Source organism: Caenorhabditis elegans, chromosome V (genome assembly GCF_000002985.6).
Source record: "Caenorhabditis elegans chromosome V".
NCBI classification, from domain to species: Eukaryota; Metazoa; Nematoda; class Chromadorea; order Rhabditida; family Rhabditidae; genus Caenorhabditis; species Caenorhabditis elegans.
The window spans coordinates 5,400,135-5,417,510 of NC_003283.11; the positions used below are offsets into that span (position 1 = coordinate 5,400,135).

Sequence of the window (17,376 nt, forward strand, 5' to 3'; positions counted from 1 at the left end):
GAGTGTTTTGAAAATGGCAGACAGTCAAAGCTTTTGTAATCTTTTTTATCATTTTATTTATTATGGAACTTGCTTCTCTGTTAGTCAGACGATTTTGTTCAAGAGAAAATAATAACAAAGTCAGAAATGACAAAAAATGAACGCTTTTCTCAAATTATCCTGTTTGTATAGACTTTTTTTTGTAGATCTGCAATTAATCTAAGGATTTTCTCTAACTTTGTCTAGCTGGGCGATGATAAATCATTTTTCTAAATAGCTTGGTCAGAGATTCTACAAAAAGCTTGCTTCAAGGAAAATTTAAATTTAAAATTTCTCGATTTTTATGAAATATCACCTGTTATTCTATATTCAAACACAGCTAAATTCTTCCAAAATTAGAACTGCAGAAACATATTTTTCCCGGTACACGTTTTTTTTTCTTATTTCCCAATAAGCAATATTGCGGGAAAAAATTTTTTTTTCTGTAGAATTCAACGCTAAAAAGGTGAATCTTTTTTTTTAAGTTGAAGAAGATTGATGGCTTGCAAAAAACCTGGATAATGCTCCAAAAATGTATATAGTATAATCGTTCAATATGTTAATTTTGTGTGACCTCAGAAAAAACATTTTACATATGAAGGCGGGTCAGACAAATTTAGAATTTAAATTTGAAGAATTTTTAGCCAGGATTGACGCGTTTCAACTTTAAAAAAGTGAGATCACCTGCCTCCTGAAAAGGTCGAATTGAAAATCAAATTCTCTGGTATTTCATTCTAAAATAACTTTTGTGACTAACAGAATTTCTGCTATAATTATTTCTGTAGATGGTTTGGTGCGTTGCAAAATTGGGCGTTCTCAAAATTGTAGGATCAGTAGGCTCCGCCCATGGGACACCGCAATTTTTTTACAATTTTTCATAATTTTTTTTCAGTACGTACATTTAGCCGAGAGATGCTGGTTTTTTTATCGATGAAAACAGCAAACCAATATAGAAAGTTTTATAAAGTTTTACTTCTTCTTTAATTCCCAGTAAATGTTTTCGCGAATTTTTAAGAGTTAGATTAGAGCATTCTTTCTTGTTTTAAGCCCTTCAAAGTTTGAAAAAAATATATTGAAGGAAATTTATAGAATATAAAACTCGTAGAAAAAACAAAGACTTCTTAAATTATATTAGATGAAAACTAAAGTTTCAATTGTAATTTCAAATTTTTTGATGTATTAGCACCGTAGTAGCAATTTTAAACATTTTGGAAAAACTCGATTTTTAACTTCTTTGTTTTTTGAAATATCCTGAGCCTACACAATTCCCAAAGTTGGCGTTTTTAGATGCCAATTGTTTCTAGTAAACATGTTATCCTTTTTCTTGTAAGCTCGGTTTCTTAGTAGCTGTTTTAAATATCCATAACATTCTGAGGAATGGCGCCATTTTCGAGTGGTCACTGGAAAGATGACATTGTCAGCTAACACAAGAATTTTTCATTTGAAACTGGTTGAAGCCGCTTCTGCACTTTTTAGTGCAATATCAAAAATTGTCCTGAAATTTGTGATGTTAGGTCATAAATATTTTGATATTCAGAGAAACTCGAGATCCAGAGATCGAGACCTTTAAATTTTTAAACTTTTTGTTTTCCACACAGGCGATTCGCATTTGATCTGTCGCAGGTGAGCTGATGCAAAACGCCTGTAATTTGGACTACATGCCTGTGGCATGCCTGCATTCTTGGTTTTTTTCAAATTACAGGCCAGTTGTCCGCGATTTACTTGTACTCACGTGTGACAGACCAAACGGGAATTGGCTGTGCACCAACATTTCAAGCCAAATAGCCACTCGGGAATTCGAAAATTTCTTGGAAAACTACAAAGGCTTAAATTCTTGGAAATGACTTTCAGATGTTTGATGTGAGACTTTTACTCTTTTACTCCTTCAAAACAAAAATGCAGTTACTATTTTTCACAAAAGTTCGAACTTAACCCCTTTTCATTTGTCGAAGCACGATCATTGACCAACGCCATTGTCTCGTTCACTTTTTCAAGAAAAATAGGATGACTCAATTCAGTTCCCTCCTTTGTTGGCGGGAAATCACACATTTTGCTCACTTTCTTCCCCTTTCTCCTGCTCCATTCAATTTCCTGTCTTCCTGCCAATTAGTATTTCCTGTCACATAGTCATCGTCTGCAACTGACAACTGGACATTCTTCCGTCATTTCATTTTTGTATTGTTATTTTGTTCAATCTGCAATTCCTTTTTTCTCGTTTTCGCTTCAAGACTTCAAACCACAGAAGCTCATTTTCTCCATTTTCTTCTTCTCTCATTTGTCTGAAACTAAGATCGCCTGATAATCACAATAAATTTCCAACATCACAAGAATTGAATTAATCGCACGCTGAAGATGCCCCCATCGTGTTGCACCATAAAACAAAACAGAGAGGTTTGGTAGAATTGGTGAAACAGAGAGAATTGGAAGGAGGGAAGGAGTGGGGGCCAAGCACATTGGGACCAAGATAGAGAAGAGATAAAGATGAGAGAGAGAGAGAAAAGAGACGGGGGAGCCAGTTGGCTGTGCCAGTATGATGAAAATTAATTCGAAGATCCCGCAATGTTGTTGCGAATCGAATTGAATTTTTGTCGAATTTTCGAGACCCTCTGATAACGGATAGTACTTGGTTTTTTTTTCTGAATTTCTTTGCATTTTGTTTTCATTCATATTCAGAATTCCATTTCAAAAAGCAGGATATCTAGACTCCTAGGTATCAAACAATTAAATTGCCAAAAATTATGAATACCCCTAAATGCATTTTGCAGCAGAATTTTTACTTTTAACGCTAAAAAACCTGGAAAGTTTAGGTATTTTCGTGGCTGACGGAATACAAAGAAAAACAAAATATGCCAAGGTTAAACTTTTAAGTTTAATTTTCAAAATATAGTTAAGTTTGAACACTCCTGAAATTCCAGCAATCGTCAGTTTCGGCGATTTCGGAATATGAAGAATTCTAGTGACACATTTGAACAAATGTTTTTGAACACTAGAGAAATTATTGGCAGGGCTTGTCCAATTTGCTTACCTGCCTGCCCAATATAAGTTTCTTGGCATTTCACTGTAAAAGCGGTGTTTCATTGGGTTCAGGGTAGGCATAGGTCGCCTTGAAGGCAGGCATTTTACCTTTTTAATGTAAAATTTTTCGGAGAAACTTTCTCTTGATCTTTATAGCATGAGTGTGCTTTTGAAATTTTTTGAAATTTTTGCAATTTCAATTTCTTTCAATTTCCCGAAAAATCCAAGCTAAATCTAAAAGTTTGAAAAACAAGCAATCTGTGAAAAACACATCTGGAACTTTATTCAATAATCTTTCTTTTTCTTCACCCCAATTGTTTTTTGTTTCGTTCTAGGCCTGTTTGTATCTTTGTATGATAGCAAAAGTCAGAGCCACTGTAACTAAATAATGTGCTCAAACTGAAAAAAAACGGAGGCATTCCAAGCAGCCGCCTGAATCATTCTATCCGGGAGTCTGCACAGCCATCTGAAAGATTAGTCTAGAATTGAGCATTAGGAAACTTGTGGAGGAGCCAGAAGGAACCAAGAAAGGCTCCTCTTCATTGCCCAAAGTTTTGTTGTGATTTGTGCATCCCAATTCTCTCCTCTCACTATTCCTACCCCTCCTTCTAGTCCTTCTTTTTTTTTCCTCCTTTTTGCTCGTCACTTTGAAAATAATGCAGTCTCGTCACTGCTTTTCAAGCACTAGAAGCTGCTTGAACTGCAAATTGAATTTGAGGAGAAGCTTCGCCATTTTGTTTCGAGTAAAAAAGACAATGAACACGTTACGTGCGCAATCCACCATTGGTAGCGCCTCTCCTTCCTCCAGTTTTTGCCCCTTTTCAGCTTTTTTCCTGCATTTTTCTCATTTCTCCCCCAATTAGGCTCTCTGCATTTTAAGGTGTTAGAGAATTAGCTAGGTCACTCTTTTGATTTCTTGAAACAAAGATGAAATGTTCAGTGGTCAATAGTCAATAGGCACATCACTTCAATTCCCAAGGGACTTGAGCTTTCTTTCTTCCCCTTTTGACTGCGCCTGCGCCCCTAAACTTTTTTTTTCCACGTTTTCCTTATTCATAAGTCGTGAGAATATTCGATTTTCCGATTCATCTTCTCTGGAAGATGAATTCATTAACTTTGAATGCCACATTTCTGTCTCGAAATCCATTCTGTTTCAAATGTTTCGGTGTGTGTGAAGCAGCACCACACAACAAACATTTTCACAAGATGGCCCCCTGATTTTATATGTTTTATGGTGGCATGAAATACCAAAGTTTAAAACTTTTATACTTAACTAATAAGTTTCTGTTCTAGGTAGGACTAACATGGTAGGCAGGCGCATAAAATTTGAAAGCAATAAATTTGAATTTCGATTAATTTGATGAAAAGCAGGTGGACCTAACTTTGAAGTCCGGCAGGTAGGCAGTCGTTTGGCGCCTACCTAGAAGCCCTAGATCTAGGTTACATGTTCACAAGAAACAGAAAGTTGAGCGAAAGATTAAACATTCACGAACGAGTGTGCTTCACAATTATAATCATCGCAATTATAAAACTGCTGAAAAATATGCTTACTATGTTTTAAAAGACTAGTCTTGCCAAGATAAGTTGGCAGGCATGCCTACATGCCTACCAATTATTTTGTGCATTTTCAAGATCTGCTGAAATCGAAAAAAATTATTTTAAAATGTTTTAAACCCAAATAATAAATATTTTGATAAATATGGCTCTCTTTTACGGTTTCGAGTGTCATTTTTTTTTAAACATGCAAAATTTACAAAAGAATTTACGCGTTTTTTGCAATTTTTCGCTCACTTTGTTTTCGAAAACAAACAAATCTACCGCCCTGGCCGGCAAAAAAATAGGTTTTTTGGTTTTTTTTACTCTAGGAAATAGTTTTTAAAAAATAAAAATCTTCAATCAAAGATTTTTACAATTTTTCAAAGTATTTTCCTGCTATAGAAATAACAACTCACGGAACAAAAATAACTTCCGGCCAGTGACCTATAATTTTGTAAATTTTTTGAAAAACGAAATTATATATTTTGTTCGAAAACTCGATCAGCTTCTTCCACAACAACCGACTGTCATCTAAAAGTTCAAAAAACACAGAACGCATTCCACCCTGTTGCTCTTGGCTTCTTCTGATTTTCTCCTTATGTTTCTTTGTTTCAATGGTCTTTAAAAACCCCTTAAATTTTCAACATTTTGAAGGATGTGCTAGATATGGAATGTCCGCACGATGCTCAGTTGTTTGATCCGAACAGTAACAGTACGCAGGCATTTCTTCGGAAACTTGCACATTTTCAAAGGTTTGTTAAACTATTTTTTGTGCACTTCTTTCAAAAAAAGAAAAATGAACCAATGATTAATTGTCAGATGGTACCAGCCAATTCACGGATATGTATGTGTGCTCATCTGCGTTTTTGGTATCTTCACCAATTTTGTGCATGTGGCAGTTTTATCGAGACCCAACATGCGCAATTCGGCCGTCAACTGCATACTGACAGCAGTGGCTGTCTGTGATATCGGAACAATGGCATCCTATCTCATTTATATTATACATTTTGTCTTACGACGAAATAATTCCTGGTAATTCTTGTGTGTTTATTGGGTGGAAATGTTTTTGTTTTGGGAAATGGAGCGGCGTGGCGGCTTTTGAGTAGGAACATCAACAAATATGGAATTTTTGGAAAAATAACACAAGCTTTAAAATATTTATTTTCTGGTTTTTCCTATTCCAATTTTATGGTGAATTGCAAAACCCGGAAAATGTCGGTCACTTCATAAAAAGGATGTAGAGTTCGAAGGCGCTGATTGGTTTAAAAATAGTCATGGCTTCTCATTTTGGAAAAATTCAAATATGAAAATTCGCAATTTCAAAAATTGGACATTTTTAAATCTTTCTCGATTTTTTAAGTTTCCTTTTTTTTTGATTATGCAGCATATATTTGAATATTTCGAATACTTTGAAACAAAATCCTTATTTTCCAAACTCTACCTCAAACCATTAATAACAAGAATTCAAACTAAGTGTGCTCTTTCTATTGAAAATTTTGAAGGATATTTATATTCTTCTATTTTTCCACTCAAGTATCAACACACACACACAAAAAAACATCCTCAAAGTAATAATGGAATTTCAAAAGTTGAATGCCCATGTTCGTCACTTGCTGCACTTAATTGAAGAGGCATAGAATTTTAGTTGAACCTGGAACTATTTATTTCCTCCTATCCGTTTTATGTGCATCAAAACATGAAAACAACTGCATATTTTATTGATCATAGGAAATTTTGAAAATCGTCACAAAGCTACAAACTACGTGTATTCATAAATAACAAAAGTGAATTCAAGATGAAAAGTCGCTCGTAAAATGATACTGAAAAACACGAAAACAAGCGTTTGCAATGAAACTCAATAATTTTTATTATTAGATTTTATTACAGCACTCCAACGTTCACTCATTCTTGGTTACAATTCCTATTGTGGCATGTTGTTTTGAGCATCACACTACACACAACTTCTTTATGGCTCGCTGTGGCGATGGCGTTCATTCGGAGGATGACATTAAGGGTTACCGCTTTGAATAGGTATGCTGGGAGCAAAGTTTAAGGGACTAACATTTTTTTATACACTAAGATGAACAAGTTTTGTAATGAAAGTTTTCAAAATTTTTTTCAAACAATGGTAGGTATCCAAAAATATTTAAAATTGAAATTTTACAAAGACATTGCAAGCAATATACCCAGAAACGTTGGCCCCCTTAAAAAATCTGGAAATTTTCAGTCAATGGCAACGACCAAAGTTCGCATGGAAGTTGTGCCTGGGAATCTATATGGTCGTATTTGTACTTTGTATTCCAAATATGCTGGTCCACGAAATCGCCCGTGTAGAAGGAAATGACTGGCGACCTGGCAAAACGTGTCAAAAATTTGCATCGAACTACTCTGAACCGGTGTACACTTTTATGGTCAGCCACGCGGCGACTATCAACAATTGCCGGTTGTTTAAATGGAATATTTGGATGATTGGAATTCTGTTCAAGGTTAGCGAGTACGCGAGTTATCAAATTAAACGTCCTACCAGTTTTCAGATCATTCCATGTATTCTGCTAATTTTCTTGTCTTTCGGCCTTGTATCAAAGATTAGAGACGCAGAAAAGCATCGGAGGAAACTAACGAGTGTTCCGTCAAATGCATCAACAGATTCAAAACCATTGAAAAAGTATAGTCAACTCTCAAAGAACTTTTATGACAAAATGGAAATTTTCAGAAAGAATGGAACATCAGATAGAACCACATTGATGCTTGTTGTTATTTTATTGGTATTTTTAATAACGGAGTTTCCACAAGGAATCATCTCGATTCTTTGCGCAATTTTTACTACAGACGTTCATAGGTAAGATTTGATGTTTAACTAGAAATTTGGCCTGGAAAAACTGAAATCGAACTGCCCCAAGCTTGACCCAATTTTTCTTGAGTCATTTGAATTTTTGGAAATTTGGGTGCAGGCTGAGTCTTGCAAAAGTGTTGCTAAATTTTTGTTGGCCCAATTAAAGCTAAAATTGGGCGCTAAAGAAGTTTTCGAAAAATTAAATTTTCCATTTCAGATACCTCTATTTCTACATTGGTGATGTTCTTGATCTCCTATCGCTTGTCAATTCCTCTGTAAATTTTGTTTTATATTGTGTGATGTCTTCAAGATACCGGCAGACGTTTTGGGAAGTTATCATTCCTTCGTGGGCTTGTGGGTAAGTTCATTCTTATTGAACCAGTTCCTGTTACAGTAGTCTAAAATAAAATTTTTCCTCTCAGATTGTGGACGACCCGTCGTGGTTCTCCGACGGAACTTTCACAGCTTCAGTTGAACAACAGCTTACGACTAGGAAGGTCAGTTAATTTGTTTTTGAAGTCTGGAAAATATTATCTTTAATTTGCAGAAAACAAAGCTATACGCCACTGGCAACTGAACCGGAACCAGCACGCAATGAGTATTGGCGGTATGAAGCTTCCGTGTCGGACAATCAGAACAGCAGTAGAGAACATCAACTTTAAATTCCAATTTTTTCGATCTCGGTACAAATTCCCTTTGCAGATTTTTTGTGATATCTTGCTCATTTTCATAGCTTTCGCATTTTCTATTCTATTCTTGTTACGGGTACTTTTTGTTTTTTATTAATTCAGTTTTTATATAAATCAATATGGTTTACAAAATTATTAAATTATTCACGGCGCCGTGAAAAAAAAATTGTTTACAAAAAGACACGTAGATGTGAGTAAAACTAGGAAAAAAAATTATTTTCAATTGAAAGTGATTTCCGAAAGGTGAGTTCTCTTTTTCTCTTCCAGGAATCAAAAGTTAAAAAGGTTTGATGTTTTAGATTATGAAAGACGACGTCGTTGACAACATAATAATTGATGTCCTGAGCGCTAGTACTCACGAAAAGCTACTTTCCGAAGTGATCACGGAAGGACGAGTTCTAAAGCTTCTCGATTTGGCACTGGATGTATTTAAAAGACAGAAATCAATGGTTGAAATGAATGCTCCGATAAAGGTGTGCGGTGACATCCATGGACAATTCCCGGATCTTCTTCGTCTCTTCCATCGTGGTGGATGGCCGCCGACTGCGAATTATTTATTCCTTGGTGACTATGTGGACCGTGGAAGATTTAGCATTGAAACCATTGTTCTTCTTCTCGCTTATAAGGTTTGTTGCTTTAAGTTTTGCAAAAAGAAGCTAGGATCAAAAATTGTGACGCGCCAGAATTAATCATTGACACAAAGAATGCCAAAACAGGGGATTTTTGCAGAGACCGCTTAGATTTTCCAAAATAAGCGTACACATGTGATAAATAAATGTGTTTTCAAAAAGAAACATATTTATTGTCCATCACATATTGCTCTGCAAAAAAGTGCGCATCTCTCAAGTATCAAAGTGACAGAAAGTTGATGCTGCTCCGATGAGCTGTCAAATTTGAAAAATGACGTCAACTGGAGTGATGGATCTTTTGGACGTTTATTTCTCTCTCCCGATCTTCCAAATCCCATGGCGTGAACTTCTTTGAAACATTTTTCAAGTCATGATTCCAGGTGAAATTCCCGGGCAATTTATTCTTGTTGCGTGGAAACCATGAGTGCGAGTTTGTCAACAAGGTATATGGATTCTATGAAGAGTGTCAGAAACGCTATCAAAGTGTTCGCATGTTCACGGCTTTCCAGGTAAATTTGATTTTTTACCAAAATTGAACAATAAGGTGCAATATTAATACAGGAAAAACGGTACTTTCAGGACGTATTCAATTGGCTTCCACTCTGCGGACTCATTGCTAATAAGATCTTGTGCATGCACGGAGGACTATCGCCTAGTATGTCAAAGGATTTCACTTTGGACAACCTGAGAAAAATTAATAGGCCATGACGGCAAGGAGAGACTGGTAGCTGATCTTTTGTGGGCCGATCCTATTAGTGGTCTTTCTGGGTTTATGGTAACTTTCTGATAAGAAAAGATCGATTTCATCAACTTTATTCAGGAAAACAACCGAGGTGCCGGGTGTGGATTCGGAAGAGATGCTGTTCTGAAAGTGTGCTCCGATTTTAAGCTTGACCTGATCTGTCGTGCCCATCAAGTTGTTCAAGACGGTTATGAGTTCTTTGCTGGTCGGAAATTGGTGGTATGAGTAAAAAAAAAGTGCCGAGAGAAAGGAACATTAAAAATTTTTAGACAATCTTCTCGGCTCCTCATTACTGTGGTCAATTCGACAACTGTGCTGCCTTCATGTCTTGCGACGAGAAGCTTCAGGTAAAAATTTTTAATTGAAATGTTGTAATAAATGTGCATTCTTACAGTGCTCGTTCGAAATTCTCCGTCCAACGAGTGGCCGCCTTGAAGTTCGCGAGAAACCATTGCTCAAGGATGAAACAAACTGATGGATGGCTGATTCATAATTTCCTTCAATAAATGAATAGACAAATAAATGTGGTTTTGATATTATTTGTAAAATAATAATTTAATGTTTAAAAGTAATATTTGAAATTTGGCCAACAACCTGCCCAGCCAGCTTGACAAACAACGACACCTTTCCGGTAGAAATTTTCACCAACTTCCCGTCTTTTTTGAGAGAAATATTGCAGTGGAGATCTTAACAGTGGTGATCCCAACAGTTATCCCAAAACTAGAATACCACAACACTTTAAATTTTTAACTGATTTTTCAATCTTACCAGTCTATGTTTTGATCTTTTTATCCAAAAAATTGAATTTATTAATATTTTGAGAGACCTCAATTAGTTATATTGGCTTCAGATCCTACATTTTTCAATCATCGTGACTAGCTGAAATTTCTAATTCGGATAGTCCAGCCAAGGCAAGACGGGTGTCATATGTTAGACTTTTAATCATACAGTCACGCTTGTTATTATATCATCCCACGTGGCATCTAGTCAGTCACACTACTATTAGTCACTCTACTTACTCTTATAATTTTTTCAAAAAAGCCTACGAAAATCTTTAAAATCTGAACAATCTGAGTACATCCGTACCAAAACTGTATCCCAAAGTAACTTTTTAACGAAACACGTGTTTGTCTCTAGGTATGCGTTGGGAACAAAAAAGGTACATACTTATCTTTGATTCGTCTCTCTAGCAATTGGGGGGGGGGGGGGGACAGGCCTTCAGCAGGCAGCATCCGTCAAATTGCGTGATAATTGAATTAGACAATGACCACGTGTGGGAAGAGGACAAATGAGTGTATGTCTTCGTCGTCGTCGTCATCAAGTTATAAGATCAACCCTCCACCCATTTCGTTGAAATCAGAAGGCGTCGATGTCTAAGTCTCTGATCAGGCGACCTCACTGGTTCCTCTTTTAAGAAAATTCCCACATAACTACACTTGATTTGATTACTCATTTTTCTAACTGTTAACTTTTTTGATTATCAACTGTTCTTCGTCTGCTTCCGTGTCACACAAAAAATGAAAAACTTGCGAGTTTTTGGAAGAATTCACAATGCCAGAAGAAACTATTCACCTTTACCAGTTGATCCTTTATTACGGTTTAAAACAATCAGTCAAACACAAAAAGCTCCTCGAGTTTTAATCACTGGATCTCTTGGGCAGCTTGGAAGAGGTTTAAATTCAGTCTACAAGTACATGTATGGATCTGAATGCGTTGTTATGAGTGATATTGTTCGTCTTCCTGCAAATGCTACAGATGTTTGTAAGTTGAAACTGCTTTCCATATTTTCAACAGAAAATTAATTTATTGTGTATTTTAGCCGACTACAATTACCTGGATATTTTGAATCAAGGATCTATTGAAGAAATCGTTGTTAACAAAAACATCGACACAATTGTTCATTTCTCTGCACTTCTATCAGCTGTTGGAGAAACAAATGTTCCGTTGGCTCTGCAAGTGAATTGTAGAGGAGTTGAGAACATTTTGCAAGTTGCTGCGTAAGTTCCTACTTGTATTGGACTATATCTTGACATTGTATTGTTTCAGAAAACATAAGCTAAAAGTGTTCATTCCATCCACAATTGGAGCTTTTGGACCAACAACTCCAAGAGAAAACACTCCAGATCTTACAGTACAATGTCCTACAACCATTTATGGAGTCAGTAAAGTATATGCAGAACGTCTCGGAGAATATTTCAATCATCGGTTTGGGGTTGATTTCAGAAGCATGAGATTCCCGGGTATTATCTCAGCGACAAAGCCAGGTGGTGGAACTACTGGTGAGTAAAATTATATAATAATTAAACGAGAATTTGAAACTTTTTTCCTTTAAAGATGAAGTACGGTCAATTCTAAAATGACCAAATATTATAATAAAACTTAGAGAAAAAAATTTGAAAAGGTGAAATCTCAGTTTTCACCTATCTTTTGCAAGTCGTCGATTAAAAAATCAGAAAAAAATTTCTTACAGCTGTTTGATTATGTTGAAAATGTTCATAGTTCAACATTGGGATTTGAACATGCAACAATGTTTTAGATTTTTTTTTTTTGAAAAATGGCAAAACTCAGTAATTGCCACTTTCTGACTGGCAATAAAAATTTTCCAAAAACTTTTGGAAAAGTTTTACTATGAAATTTGGTCCTTTTAGCCCTATATGAATGGTTTCGAATTACTTCCCAACTAATTTTTGATACGACCTTTTCAATTAGAAAGGTTTTGTAACACGATTAGAGATAATTTCCTTGCAGACAAACGGTATCAAAAAGTGGTCAAAGTTGATCAGTTGATACATTTTTGAAAAGAATATTTCTCACGTACACAGTCAAAACTATCCTCCTTTCAGACTACGCAATCCAAATTTTCTACGACGCTCTTCAAAAAGGCAAGCACACCTGCTACCTTCGACCAGACACACGTCTTCCAATGATGTACGACACTGATTGTATGGCTTCAGTCATTCAACTTTTGGCTGCTGACAGTCAATCATTGAAGAGGCGAACATACAATGTAACGGGATTCTCATTCACACCAGAGGAAATTGCTGATGCAATTCGAAGAGTGATGCCAGGTTTCGAGATTGATTACGATATCTGTCCAACAAGGCAGTCTATTGGTAGGTGATATATGATCATTTTTGCAAGTGGACTTGCAAAAAGAAATACCTCTTTTAAAAAAACTAAAATAATTTTTTTCAGCCGATTCATGGCCTATGTCATTGGATGACAGTGAAGCACGTAAGGATTGGGGATGGAATCCAGAATATGGTCTCGATGAAACTGTTCAAGTGATGTTCGCATTGCTGCGAAGAGAAGAAGACAAACCTACAAAGATTGTCAGTACTGCATAAAAACTGGTTATTTAGGCATTAATAAATCATTTGATCTACTTGTTGCAAAAATAAAAGTGATAGAGAGAAAAGTTTACACTTGGAACGGATAGAAAGTATCAATGGGTGCAAAATGGGTGTATGACACAAAAGCAAGTGGTCATTTGAACAGCATTTCAGTTAACTGTGGGGTTATGAGAAGAATTAGAGTGCAATTCATGAACACGGTTGTATTTTTGTCAGCAATTTAAAAATTGACACTTGATTATTCAGAAACATCAGTTGAGATGAAAGAATATGCGAAAATCGAATAAAATTTATTAGATGTTAGTGATACATAAGGTTGAGAATTAGAGTGAGAAACAACAATGTGATTGAAATGAAATGATGGTGTAACAGTTGTCAACTGAGCTCAACATTCTCTGCTCCACTCTTCGTTTTGTTTCTGCTTTGAAGGTTGTAGCTGGGAATCATAATTTACAACAAAAATGATTTCAGGTAAGTTTCACACATATATTTTATATATCAAAATATAAAAATGTTTTTTTATTTCTAAAAAGCAAATAATTTAGTCTAAATTTAAAATTCTTGGGTTCTTACTTTTAAAACGTTTTTTACAAACCAAACCAATTAGAGCAACTAATTGAGACATATTTTCATACACAATTTCCATAATTTACGTTCAAAATTTTTGTTTTCAGGAAATCCATATTTAAACATTCAAGGTCCTTTTGGAAACTTTTCAGAAAATGAAAAAAAGCAGACTTGTTTTAGGCTCCGTATTCAGGTTTGGCTTGCAATTTATTTTTTTGCTTCAGAAAATTTAATTTTTCAGACCTGGGTTTACATACATTGTGGGATCAGTATTGCTACCTCAATAATTGGAATCACGCTTGGAGTATTACTTTTGGTCAAAACAGAATGGCATGAGAAATTGTTTATTTATAAATTGACGTTTGCAGTAAGTTTTTTTTCAAATATTTAACTTCAAAAGTGGAGAAAAGCAATTCGGTATTCTGATTTAAACCATAGAAAATGGACCGTAATGGGCAAATACAATTGCCAAAAAATTGAATAAATAATTTTCCAAAAATGTTTTTATGATTTTTCAATTTTTAAAAAATAAAAAGGGCTAAAAAAGGAAAAACGTTTTCTGGCTTAACTAAATGGATTTTCGCTAAAATTCGAGCACAATCCATGTAAAATCTGTTTGAAACCAAAAATTGGATGTGGGCCGTATTTGTAAATTTTTTATGTGAAGCAGTTTTCGAGCATTTAAAAAATTTAACAAAAACCAGTGCATTTTTGTCCAAAAGCAGAAAATGCTTTCATGAACTTTAACATTTTGAAAGTTAAAAAAAATCAATTTTGTTTTTGCAGTTAATATCGACAATATTGACTTTCAATTTGCTTTTTTTTATACTTTTATTCAAAAATATATTATGAATAACCTATTTGAACAAACTCTCAAGCTCGACAAGGAAATCTAATGACAGTAAAAACTGTCTGAACCAAGAATGTCATATTTTAAAATGTTCATACTTCTCTCCCAAGTAATTTTTCATTTCAGTACATCCGACGTGCTGATCCCGTACGATATTGGATTGCATATCGAATATTTTTCGGTTTTTGGATTTCTCTGCATTCTCTTCACTTGCTTTCAATAATTTCCACAGTTGTAGCTGTACATGTATGTTTCCTTTTCAGATTTTCAAATATCATGTCTTTTAGAAAAGCAACCTAAAACTTCTTAAACCGCAACTTTTGGTTCTCGTGCTTCAAATTGGGCTCTTCGTTATTGCCATTTCAAGTTTAGTCGTGTACAGTATGACTGGATCTCGCGTTGCTTGGTTTACCCTGATAGTTATAATATTTCATACTTTATTTGCATGGTAAATTTTTAATTCTTAAATTAAAAAATATCCATACAACCAATAAAATAATTTCCAGCACAAACTTGTATCTACTCGCAAAATTTCATCGGTTTTTGGACGAGAAATTGATGATTCTAAACGAAATTCTGAGCGCTCAAGCAAAATCGGTACACTTCAAGGACGACTCATCGAACTCTTAATTGATTAATTGAATTTGATATTCAATATTGGAATTTCACTTTGTGAACGTATCAAATCAAATAAATTGATTACGGTTTTTCTAGAAAGCAAGACTAGCGGGCCTATGGGCCCGCCAGCCCTTCGGGAATGGGGATAGGGTTAATTCGCTCTAAGTTATTAGCAAGGTAGCTGGCGCAGGTTCTCGGCTTCGCCTCGAACCTGTTAACGGGTTATTCGAGATCTCTTTGAAATTATTTCAGGAGTGGGGTATATGTTTAGAAAACTTGACTATTCAGGTTTGAGGCTTCGCCTCGAAGCTCTTACTGTGTAAGCGGCCCTCGAACCTGGTTGTTAGGTTTGAGTAAATAACAACCGCGTCGCAGGCCTACAGCCTGCTCTGCTTAGAATAGGATTAAAGCCAGCCCACAGTTTTCAAGAGTATTCGGGCCTGCGGCCCTCAAACCTGGTTATTAGGCTTGAGTGAATAACATATCTGCTTAGAATAGGATCAAAGCCAGCCCATAGTTTCCAAGAGTGTTCGGGCCTGCGTCCCTCGAACCTGGTTGTTAGGTTTGAGTAAATAACAACCGCGTCGCAGGCCTACAGCTTGCTCTGCTTAGAATAGGATTAAAGCCAGCCCACAGTTTTCAAGAGTATTCGGGCCTGCGGCCCTCAAACCTGGTTATTAGGCTTGAGTGAATAACATATCTGCTTAGAATAGGATCAAAGCCAGCCCACAGTTTCCAAGAGTATTCGGGCCTGCGGCCCTCAAACCTGGTTATTAGGCTTGAGTGAATAACATATCTGCTTAGAATAGGATCAAAGCCAGCCCATAGTTTCCAAGAGTGTTCGGGCCTGCGGCCCTCAAACCTGGTTATTAGGCTTGAGTGAATAACATATCTGCTTAGAATAGGATCAAAGCCAGCCCATAGTTTCCAAGAGTGTTCGGGCCTGCGGCCCTCAAACCTGGTTATCAGGCTTGAGTGAATAACATATCTGCTTAGAATAGGATCAAAGCCAGCCCATAGTTTCCAAGAGTGTTCGGGCCTGCGGCCCTCGAACCTGGTTATTAGGCTTGAGTAAATAACATATCTGCTTAGAATAGGATCAAAACCAGCCCATAGTTTCCAAGAGTGTTCGGGCCTGCGGCCCTCGAACCTGGTTATTAGGCTTGAGTAAATAACATATCTGCTTAGAATAGGATCAAAGCCAGCCCACAGTTTTCAAGAGTATTCTGGCCTGCGGCCCTCAAACCTGGTTATTAGGTTCGAGTGAATAACATATCTACTTTTTGGAAAATCGTGAACGCCTGTGGGCCCCCAGCCCTTCGGGAATGGGGGTTGTTTTAGAAAACTGAAAATAATAAAAGCTTTCTAAATCAAACTTATCTAAGAGTAATCGCATATCAGGCCTCCGGCCTGCCTTGGTATAATGATTTCAGGTTTACTGCGTCTTCTAAGAGTAAGAGTGCCTGCGGCACTCAATCCAGCCAATCTGGGCTTAAAACAGTTGTAATCGGACAGCAGGCCTCCGGCCTGCAATGCCTGAAGTATATGTTCAAAGTGAACTTCTTCTTAGAGGAAAAGTGCCTTTCTATGTTTTTTTTGGAAAGAAAACATTTTCCAGCCACCCGCACTCATGCACTCTCTTGTGAGGACAGGCGACCTGTGAACAGTTATGCACTAAAACTTCAATCCGTCATAACTTTGCTCATAGTAGAAGTTTGAAAAAAATAAAATAATTTTTGAATTTGGCGTAAAAAGTAGAACAATACGGCGGTTATTATTTTAAAAAAGAACAAAAATTGAAACATATCCCCTTCTGGGAAGGCCTGGAAGCTCAAAACTTCCCTAAATGTGCTCAAAGTTGTCAAGACCCACCAAATTTAGTTTGTCTACCTTGCTTTAGTGAAAATTATCAAAATGAAAACATAAGATCACAATTTTAGTTGAAAACTTGTCCAGGAACAGTGGAAAACTGGATTTCCACGTGCAAAAATTAAATAACCTATCTCCGCGAAAAATGATCGGATCGAGCTGTGATTTGAGATTTCATTTTAAATCATTCTATTAATTCTAAATTTAACATAAAAACCGGAACGATAGTGGAAAGTTTGTGAATTTTATGGAAAAATGTAAATTGCTTGAAAGAAGTGTTCATTTTTTCTATTTTTGAGACTATTATTTACCTTTTTTGAAACAAAAAATTATATTTTCCGCTTCCTCTCGATGTGATGAACATTTTTCCAAAAAAAAAATTTGGAAAAAGAGCAAGACTAACGGAGATTTGACCGAAACAATGGTGAAAATGTGGCCGAAAACACACCAAATATGAAAAGGGGAGGTGGGTGTGTGTGTGTGTGTGAGAAAAGGGGGGAGGTGCAGAAATTTTGGCAAAACTTTAATTATCGTTTTTAAAATAACGAATAGAGATATCACAATGAACTTAGATACAATGGATAGGCATTGAAAAGGAGAACTTAAGTTTCGAGTCTCAAACGTTTTGAACATAAACTCGAATTTTCCTTCAATTTA

The 17,376-nt window shown here is 36.0% G+C and overlaps 4 protein-coding genes and 2 non-coding genes across 6 annotated transcripts; 5 read left to right on the forward strand and 1 right to left on the reverse strand.

Moving 5' to 3' along the window:
• Nucleotides 1–3,714: 3,714 nt before the first annotated feature.
• On the reverse strand, nucleotides 3,715–3,863 carry C35A11.6. Its single transcript, NR_068745.1, has one exon. It is a non-coding gene; the product is annotated as an Unclassified non-coding RNA C35A11.6 (non-coding RNA).
• On the forward strand, nucleotides 3,743–4,031 carry C35A11.8. Its single transcript, NR_068746.1, has one exon. It is a non-coding gene; the product is annotated as an Unclassified non-coding RNA C35A11.8 (non-coding RNA).
• A 1,187-nt stretch (nucleotides 4,032–5,218) lies between these two features.
• Nucleotides 5,219–8,252, forward strand: dmsr-7 (G-protein coupled receptors family 1 profile domain-containing protein). The gene is made up of 9 exons (NM_072030.6): nucleotides 5,219–5,321; nucleotides 5,389–5,601; nucleotides 6,457–6,600; nucleotides 6,797–7,055; nucleotides 7,104–7,234; nucleotides 7,283–7,408; nucleotides 7,620–7,760; nucleotides 7,825–7,899; nucleotides 7,950–8,252. The coding sequence occupies exons 1-9, from the start codon at nucleotides 5,236–5,238 to the stop codon at nucleotides 8,062–8,064; spliced, it is 1,290 nt and encodes a 429-aa protein (NP_504431.2). The 5' UTR covers nucleotides 5,219–5,235; the 3' UTR covers nucleotides 8,065–8,252.
• Nucleotides 8,253–8,388: 136 nt separating this feature from the next.
• C25A6.1 (Serine/threonine-protein phosphatase) lies at nucleotides 8,389–9,998 on the forward strand. Its single transcript, NM_072031.4, has 7 exons — nucleotides 8,389–8,717; nucleotides 9,101–9,229; nucleotides 9,300–9,375; nucleotides 9,422–9,495; nucleotides 9,541–9,681; nucleotides 9,732–9,809; nucleotides 9,857–9,998. The coding sequence occupies exons 1-7, from the start codon at nucleotides 8,394–8,396 to the stop codon at nucleotides 9,935–9,937; spliced, it is 903 nt and encodes a 300-aa protein (NP_504432.3). The 5' UTR covers nucleotides 8,389–8,393; the 3' UTR covers nucleotides 9,938–9,998.
• Nucleotides 9,999–10,820: 822 nt separating this feature from the next.
• On the forward strand, nucleotides 10,821–12,867 carry F08F3.4 (L-threonine 3-dehydrogenase, mitochondrial). The gene is made up of 5 exons (NM_072032.7): nucleotides 10,821–11,223; nucleotides 11,282–11,459; nucleotides 11,509–11,741; nucleotides 12,306–12,575; nucleotides 12,658–12,867. The coding sequence occupies exons 1-5, from the start codon at nucleotides 10,980–10,982 to the stop codon at nucleotides 12,807–12,809; spliced, it is 1,077 nt and encodes a 358-aa protein (NP_504433.2). The 5' UTR covers nucleotides 10,821–10,979; the 3' UTR covers nucleotides 12,810–12,867.
• Nucleotides 12,868–13,185: 318 nt separating this feature from the next.
• F08F3.10 (uncharacterized protein) lies at nucleotides 13,186–14,939 on the forward strand. The gene is made up of 6 exons (NM_182419.6): nucleotides 13,186–13,286; nucleotides 13,490–13,575; nucleotides 13,624–13,749; nucleotides 14,359–14,478; nucleotides 14,520–14,680; nucleotides 14,739–14,939. The coding sequence occupies exons 1-6, from the start codon at nucleotides 13,277–13,279 to the stop codon at nucleotides 14,860–14,862; spliced, it is 627 nt and encodes a 208-aa protein (NP_872219.2). The 5' UTR covers nucleotides 13,186–13,276; the 3' UTR covers nucleotides 14,863–14,939.
• The last annotated feature ends 2,437 nt before the right edge of the window (nucleotides 14,940–17,376 follow it).

What these genes read in the sequence shown, in the direction of transcription:
- dmsr-7 (NM_072030.6), top strand. Translation starts at nt 5,236, where the DNA reads ATGGAATGTCCGCACGATGCTCAGTTGTTTGATCCGAACAGTAACAGT. An exon ending in TGATTGGAATTCTGTTCAAG is followed by an intron (nt 7,056 to 7,103) that starts GTTAGCGAGTAC and finishes ACCAGTTTTCAG; the next exon opens with ATCATTCCATGTATTCTGCT. An exon ending in TTTACTACAGACGTTCATAG is followed by an intron (nt 7,409 to 7,619) that starts GTAAGATTTGAT and finishes TTTCCATTTCAG; the next exon opens with ATACCTCTATTTCTACATTG.
- C25A6.1 (NM_072031.4), top strand. Translation starts at nt 8,394, where the DNA reads ATGAAAGACGACGTCGTTGACAACATAATAATTGATGTCCTGAGCGCT. An exon ending in TTGCTGGTCGGAAATTGGTG is followed by an intron (nt 9,682 to 9,731) that starts GTATGAGTAAAA and finishes AAAAATTTTTAG; the next exon opens with ACAATCTTCTCGGCTCCTCA. An exon ending in CTTGCGACGAGAAGCTTCAG is followed by an intron (nt 9,810 to 9,856) that starts GTAAAAATTTTT and finishes GCATTCTTACAG; the next exon opens with TGCTCGTTCGAAATTCTCCG.
- F08F3.4 (NM_072032.7), top strand. Translation starts at nt 10,980, where the DNA reads ATGAAAAACTTGCGAGTTTTTGGAAGAATTCACAATGCCAGAAGAAAC. An exon ending in TGCAAATGCTACAGATGTTT is followed by an intron (nt 11,224 to 11,281) that starts GTAAGTTGAAAC and finishes TGTGTATTTTAG; the next exon opens with CCGACTACAATTACCTGGAT. An exon ending in TCCAACAAGGCAGTCTATTG is followed by an intron (nt 12,576 to 12,657) that starts GTAGGTGATATA and finishes AATTTTTTTCAG; the next exon opens with CCGATTCATGGCCTATGTCA.
- F08F3.10 (NM_182419.6), top strand. An exon ending in TTTATAAATTGACGTTTGCA is followed by an intron (nt 13,750 to 14,358) that starts GTAAGTTTTTTT and finishes TTTTCATTTCAG; the next exon opens with TACATCCGACGTGCTGATCC. An exon ending in TTTCATACTTTATTTGCATG is followed by an intron (nt 14,681 to 14,738) that starts GTAAATTTTTAA and finishes AATAATTTCCAG; the next exon opens with CACAAACTTGTATCTACTCG.